The sequence below is a fragment of the Bos indicus genome, chromosome 16 (genome assembly GCF_029378745.1).
Source record: "Bos indicus isolate NIAB-ARS_2022 breed Sahiwal x Tharparkar chromosome 16, NIAB-ARS_B.indTharparkar_mat_pri_1.0, whole genome shotgun sequence".
Taxonomy (NCBI): Eukaryota; Metazoa; Chordata; class Mammalia; order Artiodactyla; family Bovidae; genus Bos; species Bos indicus.
This window is the reverse complement of record NC_091775.1, coordinates 22,230,802-22,253,930: the sequence shown is the minus strand read 5'-3', so window position 1 is coordinate 22,253,930 and position 23,129 is coordinate 22,230,802. Positions and strand designations below refer to the sequence as shown.

General features: G+C 37.6%; 1 protein-coding gene across 3 annotated transcripts in view; it reads right to left on the bottom strand.

Annotated features, from left to right (window-relative positions):
* The window catches only part of SPATA17 (spermatogenesis associated 17), a 243,114-nt gene that overhangs the window by 11,514 nt on the left and 208,471 nt on the right, over positions 1–23,129 (bottom strand). For all 3 annotated transcript variants that reach the window (XM_019976944.2, XM_019976943.2, XM_019976945.2), the window contains one exon: positions 3,662–3,744. In XM_019976944.2, the coding sequence (XP_019832503.2) occupies positions 3,664–3,744 (81 nt within the window). In that variant the 3' untranslated portion in view covers positions 3,662–3,663. The remainder of the gene's footprint in view (positions 1–3,661; positions 3,745–23,129) is intronic.

Here is a 23,129-nt window from a genome sequence, read left to right as displayed (position 1 = left end):
AGCAACTTCACTTTCATGCATTGGAGAAGGAAATGGCAACCCACTCCAGTGTTCTTGCCTGGAAAATCCCAGGCAAGATGGGGGAGCCTGGCGGGCTGCTGTCTATGGGGTTGCACAGAGTCGGACACGACTGAAGTGACTTAGCAGCAGCAGCACTTAGAGTTAAGCTCAGTTAAGGGTCTGAGCTGAACTGATCTGACTCATTTCTAAGCCTGCTAGAATCACCCTTTTCTCTGATCTCTGTCTACACCTCTGCAGGTCCTGGTCAACAGCATGGATGGTGTGTGCCCTTAGTCTCAGGGAGCACTCAGCCAGCCTGCCTGAGTCATAAAGGAACTACAGCAGAATGTCTTCCTAGAGGTAAGTGATTTGTTATATTATCTTTAGTCAAAGGATAAAAACACTACAGATATTTTGATTTTTGTTTTTTGTTTATCGCCAGTTCACTATAACTAAACTGAAAAGGCTTATGAATTCACATAGTGCCAACTTGAATGACCAGGTGCAGTAACTTTTCTTGTTGAAACAAAAATTTAACCCCAACAGGCACATATGTAGCTTCTATACCTGATTCTTACTCTCCCCTCATGTATCATCCTTTTTCCTTACACAGCTGCTGAGACCTTATTTCCTTTGGGGGGAAAAAATGGGATTTCACCCTTTTCCCAATTCAGGTACTAACTAAACTTCTTTTTCTTAGTGATTTGAGTCAAGCCCATGCCAAATTCTTATCAAAAGAGGAACCAAGTACACTGCTTTTCACACTAACAAATATTCCATTAAAATACATCTCATATGGCCTCACAATTGCACTTTTTAGCAGAATGATAGCCTGGGCCAAAGCCCATCACAAAAAAAGACATGAGAAAAGTGAAAAGCTCATCACGCCAGAAAACTCACACTGAGGTTGGACTAACCAATGAGTTCATCTTATGGTGCTAATTTTTCTCCATTCTAGCCTTTAAAGAGATGCTTCCACCTGGAAAGATGAATGGAACTTAAAAGATGGTGGAGTGAGCTGATGGGATACAGTACCTTCTGATTTAGACAAAGGTGCCTTTTGGAAACTATCAAAGTTTCCAAAAGTAAGTGGTTACACAGAAAAATTAAAGAAATTAAATGGAATCATCCTAATCAGGGAGTAGATTTTAAAATATACGTGTAACATATGTGTGTTTAAAATCTAACCTCACTCTGAGCAATTTCAGAGGCTGAAGTCTTACTGCATTAATCATAATGGTTAGGTGTTGGCTCTGCTTATCCTAAACTCAGACAGGCTAAAAGGAAGGGAGATTAATCTGATAAAGGCATCAGTACTTCTAATCGGACTGATGGGAAAGTGTAATACGGGTGTATGAGATGAGACAATGTTGGGTGAATTATAGCGAAGTGATGAACTACCTTGAAGCTGAAGCAATCAAATAGATAGCTCTCAAAATTACCAAGGCATCTTTATTCAACACTTCGGGACAAGTATTCCCAACTCAGCCTTCTTTACAAAGAGCAGAAGCACTTTGTTGTATTTGGTGAAATGAAATCTTAATAGAAGAGCATCAGCTAAGGCTGCTACCTATCACTTACCAAAATTAAATGCTAGATATTAATTTCCTTTCTAAGAGGAGGAGATGACATTTTGATATTATTTTCAATTCACAAAATAGTTAAAAATCCCAGAGAAGAGTGAATGAACAGTTTTTAAAAATGTCTCTCACATATTTGTGCATTGTGCACTCTTTTTAATTAAAAGGAATGTGAAACATTTGTTGCTCATCCTTGTCTTATAAATAATTTAGCAAGCCATTATTTTGTATTCAGAAAAAAAAAGATAATTGTCTATAAATTATTATGATTGAGTACAATAAAGTCAAGATATCTTGTAATTGGTAGGGAAGAGCAAGTAGTTCCTTCTGGAGTATTTTGTTTTGCTCCTGTCTGACTAGATAAAAATTTCAAAAAATGAGACCATAAAGAAATATCCCCCTAAAAGCTACCCCTAATCTCACTATCAAGAGATAACTACCGTTAACAGTTTTGCCTTACACAAAGGCATACATACATATGTAATATATAAATAAGCACATGCAATTCTGTTTTATATATATACATATACATTATATATATGTGTGATGTGTACACATACATGCATGCACATATATATATTTAATGAAATCAGACTACACAGTTATCTTTGAATCCAGCTTTTCTTTTCTTAAAAATATATTGTAGGCATTTTTTCAAATTAATAGGGAAAGATCTATGTTAACATATTTAACAATGTCACAGTATTACATTTTATGTGTCTATCATTTAACTTTATACTAGTAAATGCTTCCCTGGTGGCTCAGATGGTAAAGAATTTGCCTGTAATGCAGGAGACTTGGGTTCGATCCCTGGGTTGGGAAGATCCCCTGGAGAAGGGAATGGCTACCCACTCCAGTATTTTGGCCTGGAGAATTCCATGGACAGAGGAGCCTGGTAGGCTACAGTCCATGGGGTCACAAAGAGTCAGACATGACTGAGTAACTTCACTCACATACCAGTGAATATTCAAGTTGTTTTCAACCTTGCCACTATGAACAGGATACATCTTTGATTTAAAACCTGAAGTCATACAAATATGAAAAATTTTATTTAGGCTACTTCATGCTGTGAAACATGAATACTAGACAAATACTCCAATGAGTAATGATACTTTATAAACCTTGAAACTGTAATCCCACTTGGCATTATATGTATGTTTTTCTATTAGCTCAGAATATTTCATATTTCCTCTAGTGTATTCCTTTGGAGGAGTCACAGAGTGGTTATTGCTCTCTGCATTTAACTATTGACTTCCGGTTGAAGCATCCAGTTATAAATGGGAGAGAGGAAACACTAACTAAGTCTGAGGAACATAGTTGCTTGTATCTATTTTGTGTTCTTTCCAACAGACCACAGCCTTCCCCAGCTGTTCTTGGTGTGGGAGGACCCTGGGGAATTAACCAGCCTGATTCCACATTCCTGTCTCTTTGCTTCAACTGTAGTGCTCTATTCTGCCTTCATCCAATATCTCGTTTAACTTTGGCTGAAAATGTCAGAATACCTCTGATTAGGCTTCCTTCGACTGTAATCACTTCTGTACTCTAAAACACCTTAGATTAATTAAATGCAGTATTCATTGAGAGTTTATTTTGTGATCTTGAATTTTATGTGGCGATCTATGTTCTCTAGTCTGCAAACTGCTCATCAGAGACCCAAGATGCTATTTACTTGAAATTCCCTAAAGGTAACTCGCAATTTAAATAACACATATTGAATATAGTATTTTAAACAATACTGTACCATACAGTAATGAGAAATATTTTAGGTTGTGGATACCATCAATACTTTCTCGTTGTATTATGTAAAACTATTTATCTACTGTTTTAATTAATTTAAAGAGGAAGGTCCTTCAGGTATTAGTTCTACTTTGAATTTATTTTGAAGAGATTTGAAATACAAAATCCATGATTTTCAAATGTTGAAAACCATTAGACTAGAATGAAAGTAATATATGGAGCTGTATTTCATAAATTATAGTAGCGTGGTTTTTTAAATGCTTCATAGTTAAGTCAATCTCATTTGATTTTTTATATTATTTACTATAGTAGTTTTTGAAGTACCTTTTAGTAAAAATGCATACCTTTATACAATTTGTCCAGCTTTTGAATACATTTTTCCATATTTTGAGAAGAGATCAAATGATGGCAATACAGTTTGGAAATCCTAGGAGGAAAAAGATCAACAATTACCAAATAGGTCTTAACTGATTTACAGTATTTTGTTATAATTTATATTAAACTGCTAGACAGATATCATCTAACTGCACAGCAAACCTCCCATCACATCCACACACACACAAAAAAAACAAAATTAGCAGTTAATTTTTATTAGTTGAAAGCCAGATACATGAAGCTTTCTTAAGCACATAGTTTTGTTCTGTTTTTTAAGTTTTTAAGACTGCGTGGATCACAACAAACTGTGGGAAATTCTTAATAAGATGGGAATACCAGACCACCTTACCTGTCTCCTGAGAAACCTGTGTGCAGGTCAAGCAGCAACAGTTAGAACTGAACACTGAACAACTGACTGGTTCAAAACTGGGAAAGAAGTATGACAAGGCAGTATACTGTCACCCTATTTAACTTATATGCAGAGTACATCAGATGAAATGCCGGGCTGGAAGCATCACAAGCTGGGATCAAGATTGCCAGGAGAAATATCAACAACCTCAGATATGCAGATATGATATCATTATGTGCATATGGCCGGAAGCAAAGAGGAACTAAAGGGCCTCTTGATGAAGGTGAAAGAGAAGAGTGAAAAAGCTGGCTTAAAACTCAACAGTCATGAAACTAAGATCATGGCATCCAGTGCCATCACCTCATGGCAAACAGAAGGAGAAAAAGTAAAAACAGGGACAGATTTTATTTTCTTGGGCTCCAAAATCACTGCAGATGGTGACTGCAGCCATGAAATTAAAAGATGCTAGCTCCTTGGAAGGAAAGCTATGACAAGCCTAGAGAGTGCATTAAAAAGCAGAGATATCACTTTGCCAACAAAAGTCCATATAGTCAAAGCTATGGTTTTTCTAGTAGTCATGTACAGATATGAGAAAAAAAAAAGTGAAAATATTAGTCATTCAGTTGTGTCTTACTCTTTGTGACCCCATGGGCTGTAGCCTGCCAGGAATGTTCCATGGAATTCTCCAGGCAAGAATACTGGAGTGGGTAGCCATTCTCTACTCCAGAGGATCTTTCCAACCCAGGGATCAAACCCAGTCTTCTGCATTGCAGACAGATTCTTTACCATCTGAGCCACCAGGGAAGCCCATGGATGTGAGAGTTGGACCATAAAGAAGACTGAGCACTGAAGAATTGATGCTTTCTAACTGTGGTGCTGCAGAAGACTCTTGAGAGTCCCTTGGACAGCAAGGAGATTAAACCAGTCAATCCTAAAGGAAATCAACCCTGAACATTCATTGGAAGGACTGATGCTGAAGATGAAGCTCCAATACTTTGGCTAGCCGATGTAAAGAGCTGACTTATTGGAAAAGATCCTATTGCTGGGAAAGATTGAAGGCAGGAGGAGAAGGGAGTGACAGAGGATGAGATGGTTGGACAGTATTACAGACTCAATGGACATAAGTTTGAGCAAACTCCGGGAGATAGTGAAGGACAGGGAAGCCTGGCGTGCTGCAGTCCATCAGGTCACAAAGAGCTGGACACGATTTAGTGACTAAACAACAACAGCCAACTAACAATGTTGTGATAGTTTCACACGCACAGCAAAGTGACTCAGCCACACATATACATACATCCATTCTCCACCAAATTTCCCTCCCCTTCAGGCTGCCACATAACATTGAGCAGAGTCCCCTGTACAGTAGGACCTTGTTCATTATCCATTTTAGTATAGCAGTGTGAACATGTCCATACCAAACTCCCTAACTCTCCCTTCCGGTAACCATAAGTTCATTCTCTAAGCCTGTGAGTCAAATACATAGTTTTTAAGAGTTGTAGATGACAGCCTGGAGAACTTCTGAGCAACACAATGGCATGGGCCCCTGTCTGCATAGAGCTCACAGTCTACATGTTTTACCTTGACCTGGACAATGGTGGATTTAGCTCCTTTGGTGACACAATTTTTCTTCTGCATTTCCCCTCAATGAATTGTCTCTAGCAAAACCCCTGTTTACTGAACATGTTACTTCTCAGTCTTTATACTTAGAGATGCCTCCACCTCAACGGCTTTATCTCTGTATCCTCATGGTTCATTCCTCCCTTTCATCACATCCCTGTTCAAAGAGACCTTTTGTGACTACCTGCACATAAAACAATACCCCTGAAACGCTCTATTATTTTAAATGGTCCTATTTTCTTCACAGCTATTACTACTCTTTAATACTGTATATTTATTTTGTGTCCTGCATGAGATTATAAGCTTCATTCGGGGAAGTGCCCTGTTTTGTGCAAAAGAGTATTTGCTGATTGAATGAATGAAAAGGGAAGGGTGTTACATCCAAATACTTACAACAGAGGCACACTTGTGGTAAGTATCACAGAACTGATTCACACAAATGCTGAGGAAGTGCGGAAGGAAGAGAGGACAAATCATTTTTTGTTGAGTAACCAGAGAAGCAGCATTTGACTGAGAACAGAAACGAATGCTTTACAGGCATGTTAAACTGGCAGTCATTAGAGAGGTGAAACACTAAATGGACAGTGGATTTTGTAAGTAAGTGGTCAGACCATATAAAAGCATATGTTTCTCCTTTGCAAAGGATGTTTATCCTCAATGGAAATGATTCGGGGTAATTTTATTTAAGAAAACCTCCGAAGGAAGGACCTCTGCCCAGGGTCGACCTCTTTAGAGGGTTCCTGTATTCCAAACATACAGAAAATAAGTATATTGAAGAATATGCAGGAACCTTTGTCACTAGTGATCTGGCTCTCCCCTCTGGCACAATAGAGCCCCAACTCTAAGTATCGACTTCTGTGAATAACGCTATTCAGGCCCCAGGGAAAAGCCCCACATCTGTTGCTTTATGTTTATGGAACAAAAGCGACTAAGCCCAAGTGACATGAAGGACAAGAGGTTGTAACAGACACTGCTTTAGAGTATGAAAAAAATCTGCGTGACAAAAATGCTTAAGTAAAAGACAAATTCATTAGTTTGAGCAAAATCCTTCCTTTTGGATAGCATGAACGCAACAGAACTTTATATAATGAAGTATTATTTTCTTGGGGTGCTGAAATCCATATTCTGGCTTTCTTTCTATTTGATACTGTGATTCTAGGGGCACTCAGTAATCGACGTAGCATTTGCAAGAGTTGCACATGACACAGAGGGTATATTTTGAGATAGTAAGTAATTCATATTACTTTTAAACTTGAATGTCTGAGGGTAGGCATATGCGTGAAGCATTACTGTGATTTTTTACCGTTAGCAATGATGAATCCTGAAGACGAGAATAATGAACAACTTGTTCTATAAATATTTATGTGCAACAATAATCTAGGTTTCAAGACAGTAAATGAAAAGGTTAGTTTTGTGCAAATGATCTTAAACTTTTGATAATTGTAGCTATGTTTTTAATATACATTTTTATAACTGTATTTATATATTTAGTTTTGGCTGTGCTGGGTCTTCCTTGCTGCACGGGCTTTTCTCTGGTTTTGGAGAGTGGCGGCTACTCTCGAGTTGCGGTGATTGGGCTTCACGTTGCGGTGGCTTCTCTTGTTCTAGAGCGCAGGCTCTAGGGCGTGTTAGCTTCAGTAGCTGTAGCACATGGGCTCAGCGGCTGCCGTTCCAGGGCTCTAGAACTCAGGCTCAATAGTTGTTCTATTAGCAGCTCTGCGGCATGCAGGATCTTCCAGGACCAGGGATTGAACGCATGTTGCCTTCATTGGCAGGTGGATTCTTTATCACTGAGCCACCAGGGAAGCCACAGCTATGTTTTTTATCTTATTATAACAAACAATTTTTGTTATTTAAAATGTTTATTTCTAATTTTTTCCTCTTTTAAAAAAATGAAATATAATTGATTTATAATACTCTATCAGTTTTAGGTATACAGCATGCTGCTACTGCTGCTGCTAAGTCACTTCAGTCGTGTCCAACTCTGTGCGACCCCATAGATGGCAGCCACCAGGCTCCCCCGTCCCTGGGATTCTCCAGACAAGAACACTGGAGTGGGTTGCCATTTCCTTCTCCAATGCATGAAAGTGAAAAGTGAAAGTGAAGTCGCTCAGTCGTGTCCGACTCTCAGCGACCCCATGGACTGCAGCCTACCAGGCTCCTCCGTCCATGGGATTTTCCAGGCGAGAGTACTGGAGTGGGGTGTCATCGCCTTCTCCATACAGCATAGTGATTCAGTATTTATACAGATTATACTCCATTAAAAGTTATTATAAGATACTGAGTATAATTCCATGTGCTATACCATATATCCTGTTGCTTATCTGTTTTACAATAGTGTCTCTTGATTCTATACTCCTAGTTTTCCCCTCTCCTTCCCTCTCCCCTTTGGCAACCGGTGGTCGTTTTCTCCATCTGTAAGTGTGTTTTTGTTTTGCGCATACTTTTTTTGTATTATTTTTAGCTTATGCATATAAATGATACCATATAGTATTTTTCTTTTACTGTCTGATATCCATTAGAAATACATTTCTACATGAAATGAGGAACATTAGAGAATAAATAGATGAAGGGAAAGATCTTAATTAATCTTACAAATAACAGTCTTGTTCAAAATAATAACAACAACAATGTAATCAGTGATTATAGCTTATGGATAAGATAAATAAATGACAACAATATTATAGGGAATGGGAGGGAGGAGCTGGGAATAATCTGTTAAAAGGTAGGTGAACTGCCCATGAAATAATATAGTGTTATTTGAAAGTGGACTTGGATTAGTCATAAATGTATATTCCAAACTCTAGAGTAACCACTAAAAAAAATTTTTTTAAGAAGTAGAATTGATGTGCTAAGAGGAGAAAAAAATGAAATCATATAAATGCTAAATTAAAACTAGCAAAACCAGAAAGAGTGGAAGGCAAAACCAAAACAAAAAACCAACAAAGAACAAGGTAATGAATGGAAAACAGATATAAATACATAGATATTAATCCAATTATATTAATATCACTTTAAGTGTGATTTTAAATATACTAATAAATAGTATATTTAAATAAACTAATAAAAGGCAGTTACTGTGGATACAAAACAAGACCCAACTATATAGTGGGTACATGAAACCTGTATGCTGTGCTTAGTCACTCAGTCATGTCCGACTCTTTGTGACCCTTTGGACTGCAGCCCACCAGGCTCTTCTGTCCATGGGATTTTTCAGGCAAGAATACTGGAGTGGGTTGCCATTTCCATCTGAGCTATCAGGGAAGCCCATATGAAACCTACTTTAAATTAAAAAAAAAAAAAACAGATTAAAAGTGAAGGGATGGAGAAAGATATACCATCTAACATTAATTAAAAGAAAGTTGAAGTAGACACATTAATTTCAGACAAAACAGACTTCACGATGAGAATTATCTGGAATAAAGACAGGCATTACATGATAAAGGGGTCAATTCTGGAAGAAGACATAACTGTCCTTAATGTGTATGTACCTAACAACAGAGCATCAAAATATATGAAGTAAAAACTAATAGAACTGCAAGAAACGATAGACAAATTCGCTACTGTAATTGGAGTCTTCAATACCGCTTTATAAATAACTGACAGACCCAGCAGGCAGAACGTCAGTAAGGATACAATTGAACTGAACAGCACCGTCACTCAACTGGATGTAACTGGCATTTATAGACTTCTTCATCCAACAATAACCACACACTCTTCTCAAGCTCTCATGGACTATTCACCGAGATAGGCCACATTCTGAGCCATAAATCGTACCTCAACAATTTCAAAACAGTAGACATCATACAAAGTATGCTTTTAGACCATGATGAAATTAAACTGAAAATTAATACCAAAAAGACAGTGTAAAATTTCTGGGTATATTTGGAGATTAAATAACACACTACTAAATAGTATATAGTCAAAGAAAAAAAAAGTCAAGAAAAAAATATTTTGAGTTAAAACTAAAATACAACCTGTCAAAATTTGTGGGATGCAGCAAAAGCAGTGTCTAGAGGGAAATTTATAACAGTGAAGTCATAGAGTAGAGAAGATGAAAGATCTCGAGTCATTAACCTAAGCTTCCACTTAGAAACTAGAAGCTAGTTTCTAGGAAACTAGGAAAAGCGTAGATTAAACCCAAAGTAAGCCAAAGAAAATAAAATCAGAGTCGAATCTGAAAACAGGAAATCAATAGAAAAAAAATCAGCAAAACAAAAACTAGTTCTTTCAACAAGTGACAAATACCTAGTCAGGCTAAGAAAAAAGAAAGAAGATACGACTTACAAATATTAGAAATGAAAGCTGAACCATCACTACTGATCCCACAACATTAAAAGGATAATAAAGGAATGTTATGAACAACTCTGTTCATAAATTTGATAACTTAGGTGAAATGGACCAGTCAAGGAAGTCACAGTCTACTAAAACTCAAACAGGAGAAATAATCTGAATAGGTCTATATTTATTTGTAAAAAATGAATAAATAATTAAAAACTTTCCAAAACAGGCCCAGATGATTTCACTGGTGAATGATACCAAACAAAGAAGAAACGATACCAATTCTTTGTAATTCCTTTCAGAGTACAGAAGCACGGGAAGCACTTTCTAATTCATTCTGCTTCATCATCTATAAAACGGAGATATCTTGCACGATTGGTATGAGGATTAAATAGGATAAAACACTTGGCATTTGCCATTAGTTTCTTCCTCTGCCTTTCATTCAAGGGTAAAAATCTGCTCATATTCTATCCACCATGTGCTTTTAAAAGTTAAATAAACTCCATTTACACATATGAGAGACTGATTATGGTACAATAATGTAGTGAAACAGGACTGAAAGAATTTTGATCATATCTTCCATCAGTAAAAATATTTAAAGCATCTTCAATATATTTTGGAGAAGGCAATGGCACCCCACTCCAGTACTCCTGCCTGGAAAATCCCGTGGACAGAGGAGCCTGGTAGGCTGCAGTCCATGGGGTCGCACAGAGTCAGATGTGACTGAGCGACTTCACTTTCACTTTTCACTTTCATGCATTGGAGAAGGAAATGGCAACCCACTCCAGTGTTCTTGCCTGGAGAATCCCAGGGACAGGGGAGCCTGGTGGGCTGCTGTCTATGGGGTCGAACAGAGTCAGACACGACTGAAGCAACTTAGCAGCAGCAATATATTTTGGTTATCTGTTTGAAATTATATATGTGTAAATACAATGTGAAATAGACATACAAATGTGATAAAAATAAATAGAAGCTGTAATATTTTCTTCCTTCATTCCTTTGGATATTTTTGTGTACTTAGTTCTGGGTCCTTCTAATATAATGAGTGAGAAAATAATGAATTCTGTGATATACTTTAACCTGTATGTTGCACTAACATTTGAACATCTACAGTGTATCAGCACCCTGCTACATAGCTTCCAACTAATGGTAAAACAAAGGGCTTCCCTGGTGGCTCAGCAGTAAAGAATATGCCTGCAATGTAAGAGACCTGGGTTCAATCCCTGAGTCTGGAAGATGCCCTGGAGAAAGAAATGGCAACCCACTCCAGTATTCTCGCCTGGGAAATCCCATGGACAGAGGAGCCAGGCAGGCTAAAGCCCATGGGGTTACAAAGAGTCGGACATGACTTCGCAACTAAACAACAGTGGTAACCAAAACTTAGCTGTGTCTTCCCAGGATCCCTCACAGGGAAGTGGGAGAGCCAGACAATAGGCATTGAGAGTTGTGTAGATAAACAAGGAGTGACTCTTCAAGTACCTGTACTTTACATCCCGTAACAGAAAATCTTTCACAAATTCTTTATCATTCTTATTTTATTTGAAACCCTACTTTCTATTGAAAGTGAAAGTTGCTCAGTCCTATCTGACTCTTTGTGACCCCATGGACTATAGAGTCCATGGAATTCTCCAGGCCAGAATACTGGAGTGGGTAGCCTTTCCCTTCTCCAGGGGATCTTCCCAACCCAGGGATCAAACCCAGGTCTCCTGCATTGCAAGCAGATTCTTTACCAGCTGAGCCACAGGGAAGCCCACTTTCTTACCTGGCCCTATTGAACCAATGACTGTTATCTCTGATATAGAAAGAGCTGGATTCGCCATTAAGTCAGCTTTGTTCAGTCGCTAAGTCATGTTCAACTCTTTGTGACCCCATGGACTGCAGCACGCCAGGTTCCCTGTCCTTCACTATCTCCCAGAGTTTGCTCAGACTCATGTCCATTGAGTCGGTGATGCCATCCAACCAGCTTTGGTTTCAGAAAAAATCGGGTGCTGGTTCTCATTTGTTTATAATATGCCTCAAATATATAAAACAGACCACCCTGCCCTGGGAAACTATTTATTAGTTCAAGAAACCACCAGCACAACACTTGTGCATTGTCACTTTTGAAATGGGGGGTGAGGGACGGCTTTTCTGAAAAATAACCTCATCAAGGAAAAACACTGGGGATGTAATTCTAAATCCTGCCACAGCCCTTGCTTGCCAGAGCAGACAGCTTTTGCCATTAGGATGCCCAGCCAAACACAAATAATCCACTGCCAAAATGAGCTCCTTGGGACAATTTAGGACTCTTTGGAAGTGAACGGCTCTTTGAGCTGGAATGCAGCCCAGGTCCATTTTCAAACCCAAGTCAAAATGACAAAGAGCAAATTTCCTGGGCCACTCACCCTCAAAGTGTAAGATTACTTTAGGTTGGCAGCTGTGCTGTTTATCTAGTTATTTAAGGCTTTTCATCAGATACTCACAACCAGCTTCAATGTTGGTAAGCAGGGCAGAGCTGATACACTAAAGTAGAAAAAACCTCCAAGATTAAAAGGGAAGGATGGAAACCAAAGGTTATGCACACATTGGTCAGCTTAAAATATTCTTTTTACATATTCATATTGCAAAGATTTTCCTTAGAGCTAAACACACACACACACACACAGAAAAAAGGAGAATGGCAAGAACTTTCAGCTGACTAGACAATACAGGAAAATATTTCCTGAAAGAGACCACAGTTAAGTCTGGGTAGTACTTGGGATTTTCCATAGTCTATAAACAAGAGTTTATTGGCAGGTTGAAAGATCACCCAGAATTATTCCTGCATGAAAAGTCTGTGATGGCCCGAACATCTCCATTGTTTTGACAAAGAACATTCGTGCAATGGCTAAGAGTTCTAAGAGTTACTCTTTTTTTTTTCTGTTCACTATGAGTTTTCAGAAAGACATCCCAAAACAGTCTCTATTATTGTGCTCTTTTCAGCTCCCTTGTTTAGGATTTATTAAGTATTCATTCAATTAAATCATTTGTATATGTTTCCAAACAGCTTTTAGCTGAGTTGACAATACAACATCAATCTGAACCTAGAAAGGTAACCAAGTTCATCTGTCTGTTATGTCATGCTAGGAGTCTCACCGAGGGTATTTGTAAGGGTTCTTTGAGAACTTTAGGAGTTCTGTTCTGAGGCGGGTTCACTTTGGAGCTAAGCTGCCAGGGTGCTTGTTTCCTTGTTTGAAAGACAGAGATGAAATGATATAAAAATAATGACAGCCCACTCACAGGGCTGTTATTAGGATTACAAGAGTGCATGCTGCTGCTGCTGCTGTTAAGTCGCTTCAGTCATGTCAGACTCTGTGCGACCCCAGAGACGGCAGCCCACCAGGCTTTCCCATCCCTGGGACTCTCCAGGCAAGAACACTGGAGTGGGTTGCCATTTCCTTCTCCAATGCATGAAAGTGAAAAGTGAAAGTGAAATCACTCAGTCATGTCAGACTCTTCGCAACCCCATGGACTACAGCCTACCAGGCTCCTCCATCCATGGGATTTTCCAGGCAAGAGTACTGGAGTGGGGTGCCATTGCCTTCTCCAACAAGAGTGCATAGGTAGGTTTAAAGATCCCTCAGTCATGTCTGACTCTTTGCGACCCCATAGACTGTAGCTCGCTAGGCTCCTCTGTCCATGGAATTCTCCAGGCAAGAATACTGGAGTGGGTTGCCATTTCCTTCTCCATTAGGCTTACATGGGTTCATATTTACAAAGCAATTAAAACACTGTCTGGTATATAGCAAGTACTCAGTGTTAGCTATTTTCAGATAAGAAACTCTCAAAAACCCTTTAACTTTTATAAAAAGTAGTTGTGGAAAAATAACCCTAAACAGTTGCTTATTCAAAGGTCATTTATCTTTGGCTTCAGCGTGCATATTCTTATTTATAAGTAGGTACATCTAAATTCTAAAGTTGTATATTTGAGTTACTTTTAATTCTTTTTCCATTTTTATATGTTTCTTTTCCTTAACAGTTTTATCTTGTTCTTATTTAGTGCACGCTCCTTTCCCACCTTGATTATTAATGCTGAAGTGGGAAATGGTAGGCCAATATGTAAACTGAAGGGCCAATAATGGGATTTCTTGTTCGACTTTTCCATCGTGTTATGGGGTATATGGATTACAGCCATAGTAAAAGAGATACAGGACATAAAGATATATAAGAAGTAATAGGCCTAGATGCAGAAATATGGATGTACAGATAAAATGCGGCCTTAACTATTTAATTTCAACTATAAACAATAAGAACCTCATCTAAATAAAGTCACTGAAATGGAACACCCAACTGGAGACAATGTTGTAGTTAAAATCATCTGTAGCCTGTAAGTTGTTTTAATAACAGAGCTAATGAATGGTGTCAGGGTAGGAGGTTCCAGTAACATAACTTTCAAACACAACGGTAGCCCATTTTAAGTAGTGAAGTGCAGGTAGTGTCCGACTCTTTGCAATCGCATGGACTATAGCTTGCCAGGCTCCTCTGTCCATGGAATTCTTGAGGCAAGAATACTAGAGTGGGTAGCCACTCCCTTCTCTAGGGGATCTGAAGTAGAAGGAACCTAAAGTAGAAGGAATGCTTCCACTTTAAATGCAAGGAACGCTATATGGGACCGGCTCTAAAGGGAATGTTTAGGCTTCCACCCAGTTAGTGTGCCGGAGAATATGCTGCAAAAATGTTCCAAGATGATATTACAATGGCTTAAAGTGGGGAATACAACTGAAGCCAGAATTGTGACATTATATGCCTAAATACTAAGGGCTTCCCTTGTGGCTCAGCTGGTAAAGATTCTGCCTGCAATGTGGGAGACCTGGGTTCATTCCCTGGGTTGGAAAGATCCCTTAGAGAAGGGAACAGGCTACCCACTCCAGTATTCTGGCCTAGAGAATTCCATGGAGTGTACAGTCACTTGGGATCGCAAAGAGTCAGACATGACTGAGGGGCTTTCACTTTCTAAATTCTAAGAGTTTTTGTAGGAAAGGAACTGAGTGCCTGTCTCTAAGTAACTAGATATTCTAAGAAAGTTCTCAACAGTGGAAATAATTTCTAAAAGACAGGACACATTGCATTCACAGTTCTACTCCAAAGTTTTGGGGGTTTTTTGGGTCACTATGTCCTATGTGACTCTTTTGCAACCCCATGGACTGTAGCCTGCCAGGCTCCTCTGTCCATGGGATCCTCCAGGCAAGAATACTGGAGTGGGTTGCCATTCTCTTCTCCAGGGGATCTTCCCAACCCAGGGATCCAACCCACATCTCCTGCATTGCAGGCGGATTCTTTACCACTAAGCCACCGTGGAAGCCACTCCGAGGGTTTAGCTGGTACAAAATAGGGGCTTGAAAAGTATTACTTGACTGAAGGAATGACTGAATGATGGATAAATAGACTTTGGCCCTGGGGAAATCAGGCACCGTGGCCTGGTTGTATATGAACAGAGCTCCACTAATTCACTTCAACAGACACTGTCATATCCCAGTGCTGGAGTCACACAGCGTGAATGGACACCACCCCGGCTCCCAGGGATCAGGCGTGCAAGTCAGCTGCTGAATGGGGCCTCGCCTATACCTTCTCATTTCCACTCATGCATTTACACCCCTTGAGAAGCACTGTCCAAGAGACATTTGGAGAAATAAAGAAGACTATTAATAATGATTACCTATTTCTCTCATTGATTCCACAAATGGTGTCTCATGTCAAAAAAGTAATTAGCTAGAAAAAATTCACATAGAAATAATTCTTGATTTATTGTCTGGGAAAGTGGCAGCTGGAAAATTTTTTTAAGATGGCAATAACTAACTTTAGTCAAGGTCCAGTGTTTCTTTGTTTTTTCTTTAATTGTGGGCTCCAGTGAGAAAACAGTGATCCTCCTTCAAGAGGAGTACTAAGAGAAAATATCTTTTCCTCCACTTTTCTGGAAATTGTTCACATCTAAATTTTTGTGATGGAATTTATTATTATTTCTTGGTTAGCTGGAGGGGGAGGACCCTGCATCCCTTGTGTTGTTGTTCATTTTCTAATTACCTCCTGAAAAAGCAAAACATCCTGAAACAATACAATGGGTAATTTAAAAGGCATAGCTAGCTAAAATGAAGGGTAATTTTCTACTTATTTTAATGACTTTGAAAATACAAATTGTAGCCTTGAAATAAACTAGTAATCAGATCTTAAAATAAAAAAGTAATATTGCCTTGCCTTCATAAAAGCCAGTTTATCTCCTGTATACCATTTTCATCAAACAGTGTTTTCTACTTGTTGGTTTATTCTTTTACTGTGAGAAAGTGTGTGATAATGTGGGGTAGAAAAATCAAGAAATTAGTCTCACAGCAGGCAGCCTGCTAACAACACCATTTTCATCTTATCCTTCAAGCAGTGGCAGAAAACATATTAATTGCAGTTTAATTTATGCACCAAATATTTCATTTTAATTATACTTAATTTTTGTCAAGCTATAAAAATGTCAAGAGTTCTGACACAGTTTTTTTCTTACAAGATTTTTTAAATGAAAGAATTAAAACCAAATGCTGTTTCTGAAAGAAATTATGAAAGATTTCTAATTACTGCTTATGTTCTTGAAAAATTGCTAATCTACTAGCCCCAAAATAACATCAGGGAACATGTGAACTTGACACTTTATTACTCAATATTTGTAATTCTTAATAATATACATGCATCATTTATGTGGTGGAATTCTCACAGGAAGATTTTTTTGTTTGCAATTATAGGATATATCACTAACTATCATTGAATGGTGAATTTTCTTCATAGAAATGTTTTTGTGAATTCCTCTCAAGAAAACTAAGATGAGAATGAATGAAACTGATTGCTGCTGATACACCACATTGAAGTAAAGGATATTTAGCATTAACAGAAGTGGAAAGAAAAATGTCAAACCACCAGAGCTAAACAGTATTAATTATATTCAGAAAATATTTATTAAGCTCTTACTAGGTGCAAATCCTACCCAAACATTAAGCCTCATATAAAAATGCTACCTCCTCCTGGAAATCCTTGCCTCTTAAGATGCAAATTACATCTGTCAGGTACTGAATGCTTTTGGTGTGAGAACATCTTTCTCACAACCCTCTTATGTTCTCTGTTTTGTGACAGTAATTCTGCTCCACATTTTATCTCCCCACTAGATGATAAGGTTTCTGGGGGTAGGACCCAGGCTCTCTGTGTTTATATCCTCCATCTATCACATCCAAAAAATACTTGAAAATGAAAACCTACCAGTATGAATAAAATGTTCTGGGTATTATGTTTTGGGAAGTAACATTATGTTTTGGGAAGCCTCTCTATAAAATTTGTGTAACCTGTATCATTTGAAATTATTCAGACAACTTCTAGTTTTAAAATGGCGGAGTACTGAATTTCTTGCCTTATTTTACATTTTCAGAAATGGTACCCCCAAACACAGAGAACTATACAAATCTACAAAACTCCATCTTTCATGAAACCAGGAGACAACAAAGACCTCAAATTGTAACTTATGTTGAGAAACAGATAAAGGGTGGTGAAAGTGAAGGGTTAGTCAGTCAGTCGTGTCTGATTCTGCAATTCCATGGACTGTAGCCCTCTGTCCGTGGAATTCTCCAGGCAAGAATACTGGAGTGGGTAGCTATTCCCATCTCCAGGGGATCTTCCCAACCCAAGGCCTGAACCAGAGTCTCCTGCCTTGCAGCAATTCGTTACCATTTGAGTCACCAGGGAAGCCCCACAAAGGGTGGTATCAGACCTAAAAGGAATAGAGAAGAGACACACTTTCTGTCTGGAGAGGGGGATATCCTTGCAATGCCATCCTACTCCTCCTTCCTATACCCGGACCCTTCAGGTACTGAAATCATCAGACATCCCAGAAGGCAGAGGTGAAGCACAGGCTTGGCTGAAAGTCTCTATATAGAACACTTAACTATTATTACAATTTTTTTCAACTAATATTTATTTAATACTGTATTAATTATTTCTTGATGCATAAAAAATGACCACAAATTCAGAGGCTAAAATCAACACACATGTATTATCTGTCAGTTTCTGTGGGCCAAGAATCTGGACATGGGTTAACTCAGTCTCTCTCCCCAAGTTCCCCCTAAGGAACCTCCCTTCCTATCTCCTCCTGGGTTCGGATGGTTTGTTTTCTGAGGGAAAACATTGAAAAACAAAAACTGAAGCATTCAGGCATAGTAGAGGACAAGGGTTAGGCACCATACTGAGACATAAGCAGAAGTCTTCATACTGAATGGTGAGAACACCCTTCTACTCCCTAGCCTGTTCCTAGCTCCCAACTCCCAAGCACTCTTGGCAGGGATTAGAGAACTGTTATTGGGGAAACTATATGGCCATAAGTATTGGCCCCTCCACAGATGGTCACCTCTACAGTGAAAGCCAATTCAGTGCCTCGTTTTAAAATATGAATGAACAGCCAAAGAGCAAAAGATGTTTGAGAAAAGCCTCCAACCTAAAAGACAGAAAGATCAACAACAACTAAACAATTTAGATGAGCTTCAGACAATGGAAGAAGGACCAAATATTGCTAAAACATACATTCTAAAAGACATTAATCAGAAAGGATATTGCATCCATTAAGCAAGTATAGGATGCTGGGTTTTTTAAATTAAAAAGATAAGTGAATTAAAAATGTGAAAGGAGAAAAAAACAAGTTGATAGAAAAAAATTTGAATTTAACACCAAGGAACTTTCCCAGAAAGTAAAACAAAGGACAATAATATGAAAATGGGAGATACAAGATTTTTTTTTTTAAAGTTGAGGGTAAAGGCAGAGAATTTGATCTCTGACTACGGGAGCTACAATAAACAGAATCGGAGAAAACAAAGAGAAAAGAATTGGAAAAGAATGCAGGAAAAATTCCCCAAAGCAGAAAGACAATGGCAATGGCTTAAAATAAAGACACCTTTCAACTTAAAAATTCTGTATCTAATCAATATCAATTATGTGTGAGATTGAATTTTCAGAAATAAAAATTATACTGAGAGGCTGTTACAGGGCATGGGGAAATCTGACAAGAGGTGTGAAGAAAAGTGAAAGGGGGAAAAGACAATGGTTAATGCCAAGAAAAACAAGAGTAGTACAAGTAAGAAATATCTTAGAACACTTCTTAGTTTAATAGGAAACAATCTTTCTATAGTCAAAAAAGTAAAGTTTGATAATTTGCTGACTCAAAACTTATAATTACATTCCAAGAAAACATGGAGATGATAGCATGAAACACCCAACTTCTCATCTTCTATAGTTGAAGATCAGTGACTATCATCTAAAACTGATAAATCAAGAGATAGCATATTATTTAGCTAGAAGATTAAAGAATTGAAAGTGGTGATCTCTAGAAAGAAGGACTGGACAGGAAGAATGGGAGGAGTGGGTCAGGAGTATTCCAGACACTGCATTATAAATGTCTATTCCACTTGAACTCTGTACATGTTTTACTTTGATATAAAGTTACAACAATTAGTGCACCAAAGTGTTTACTCTTCTCTTAGAATTAAGTTTCCTTTATACTTGGACAATTATTTATGACTTACATTCTTCTCAGTCATTGCTGCCCCATTATGATCAATTATATACAATACCTAACTATATTTATCTGAAAAACTTAAAGGTATGATTTCTCATATGTGGTTTTTTTTTTTTTTTTTTTTTTGCCATATTGCCCTTTCTGAGCATTTTAACAATGCTTGCCATAAGCAAGTCTATATAAGAAAGCATACTAAAATGCAGATGCGGTAGTCAATGGAAATTAATATATTTTATAATGCCAACTCCCTTTACAAGCTTTGGGAAAAATTATACACACATTTACTAGTCTATGTATAATACTTAATGTCTATATTTGAACTAAAATTATTAAAGATGATGATCTATTTAGTGTCCTTTTCCCCAACCTAATCAAATTAAGAAAGCAATGTGAATTTCCTCACAAGCTATTTCATACTCAGATGCCCTTGAACTTTACAGGGTCTGGACAAAAAAACTTGTGCTGGTAAAATACTTTGGTATTCAAAATACTAAGAAATGTTTATTTGCTTTTGCCATACAAAGTACAATTTATTACAGAACACTTACATATAACTCCTAATTTATTTAAAGTTTATAAGTTAAAGATTTTCATTTATAAAATTGGCATATAATACATAAAAGAATTTCTTCTCAATATTTAACACATTATTTCATTATTTTTGAACAATATAAAAATTAAAGATTGAGAAGATATAAAAATAGAAAAATTTAAATAATTATAGCCTTTGATTATACTGTTGGCATAATCATGCAACATAAGAGAAGGAAGTCTTTTGAATAAAGTTAAATTCAACTGTCTATTATTGTATTGACTTACAGAACTTCTGTTCTGCAAGTAAGAATTTATCAGAAACAAAGTGAAATCAAGTATTTCTCACCATGGCCAATATATAATAACTGCTGATTAGTTGATATCTCTTTTGAAATTGTACTTTTAAAGCTAAACCATTAATATATGTTCTATTCACAGTACATAAATTATATAAAGTTGATACTTACAAACACTTGATAAACTCAGACCTGTTATGTAGGTAACTATTCTTTTTTTTTTAATATAAATTTATTTATTTTAATTGAAGGCTAATTACTTTACAATATTGTATTGGTTTTGCCATACATCAACATGAATCCGCCACGGGTGTACACGTGTTCCCCATCCTGAACCCCCCTCCCACCTCCCTCCCTGTACCATCCCTCTGGGTCATCTCAGTGCACCAGCCCCAAGCAACCAGTATCATGCATCGAACCTAGACTGGCGATTCGTTTCATATATGATATTATACAAGTTTCAATGCCATTCTCCCAAATCATCCCACCCTCTCCCTCTCCCACAGAGTCCAAAACACTGTTCTATACATCTGTGTCTCTTTTGCTGTCTCACTTATAGGGTTATCATTACCATCTTTCTAAATTCCATATATATGCATTAGTATACTGTATTGGTGTTTTTCTTTCTGGCTTACTTCACTCTGTATAATAGGCTCCAGTTTCATCCACCTCATTAGAACTGATTCAAATGTATTCTTTTTAATGGCTGAGTAATACTCCATTGTGTATATGTACCACAGCTTTCTTATCCATTCATCTGCTGATGGACATCTAGGTTGCTTCCATGTCCTGGCTATTATAAACAGTGCTGCAATGAACATTCTGTTACTGGTACTGGCACAAAGACAGAAATATAGATCAATGGAACAAAATAGAAAGCTCAGAGATAAATCCATGCACCTATGCACACCTTATCTTTGACAAAGGAGGCAAGAATATACAATGGATTAAAGACAATCTCTTTAACAAATGGTGCTGGGAAAACTGGTCAACCACTTGTAAAAGGATGAAACTAGAACACTTTCTAACATCATACACAAAAATAAACTCAAAATGGATTAAAGATCTAAACGTAAGACCAGGTAACTACTCTTATGAAAGTGAAAGTCACTTAGTCATGTCCGACTCTTTGAGACTCCATGGACTATATAGTCCATGGAATTCTTGAGGCCAGAATCCTGGAGTGGGTAGCCATTCCCTTCTCCAGGGGATCTTCCCAACCCAGGAATTGAACCAGGGTTTCCTGCATTGCAGGGGGATTCTTTACCAGCTGAGCTACCAGGGTAGCTCACTATTCATATAATGTTGGTCAAATTATTATTCTATTTCACAAATCATTTTCATAAGAAATATAAAATATATTCAGCATAAGAAAGGATAAAACAAGTATAAAACTATTAAGCATTCACAGCCTTAAGTTTGAAGTAGTGCAGGTTTGGTTTTGATGTGAACAGGCTAAAACAGTTTACTGCAGTATTAAAATGTCTTGCATCTATTAGCAACTTGATGATTAATATGAATTATTAATAGAAAACATCTCTAAATTAAGCTTGATAGAGTAAAAGAGTTCCAAACAGATCAAAATCTTCCAGAGGTAATTCATACTGTCTTTTTAACAAATAATACAGAATGGTCTTGACTTTATTCAGTGTTATTAAGTAAAATTTTGACAAGTATGTATTCACTTTTCTTAGGAAAACAAAGGCAAAGTAAGAATTGTTTTATATTGAAAAGTCACATAAGAACTCCACTTTATCGTAGATGTAATATTAACAATCTAAAAATGACAGAATGATCTCTGTTTATTTCCAAGGCAAACCATTCAATATCACAGTAATCCAAGTCTATGCCCCGACCAGTAATGCTGAAGAAGCTGAAGTTGAATGGTTCTATGAAGACCTACAAGACTTTCTAGAACTAACACCCAAAACAGATGTTCTTTTCATTATAGGGGACTGGAATGCAAAAGTAGGAAGTCAAGGGCTACCCGGAGTAACAGGCAAATTTGGCCTTGGAGTACAAAACAATGCAGGTCAAAGTTAACAGGATTTTGCCAAGAGAATGCACTGGTCATAGCAAACACCCTCTTCCAACAACACAAGAGAAGAAGACTTTACACATGGACATCACCAGATGGTCAACACTGAAATCAGATTGATTATATTCTTTGCAGCCAAAGACAGAGAAGCTCTATATAGTCAGCAAAGACAAGACTGGGAGCTGACTGTGGTTCAACCACGAACTCCTTATTGCCAAATTAAGACTTAAATTGAAGAAAGTAGGAAAAACCACTAGACCATTCAGGTATGACCTAAATCAAATCCCTTACAATTATACAGTGGAAATGACAAATAGATTCAAGGGATTAGATCTGATTGACAGAGTGCCTGAAGAACTATGGACGGATTTTCAGGACATTGTACAGGAGGCAGGGATCAAGACCATCCCCAAGGAAAAGAAATGCAAAAAGGCAAAATGGTTGTCTGAGAAGGCCTTATAAATAGCTGAGAAGAGAAGCTAAGCTAAAGGCAAAGGAGAAAAGGAGAGATATATTTATTTGAATGCAGAGTTCCAAAGAATATCAAGGAGAGATAAGAAAGCCCTCCTCAGTGATCAATGCAAAGAAATAGAGGAAAACAATAGATGGGAAAGACTAGAGATCTCTTCAAGAAAATTAGAGATACTAAGGGAACATTTCATGCAAAGATGAGCACAATAAAGGACAGAAATGGTATAGACCAACAGAGGCAGAAGATATTAAGAAGATGTAGCAAGAATATACAGAAGGACTATACAAAAAAGATCTTCATGAC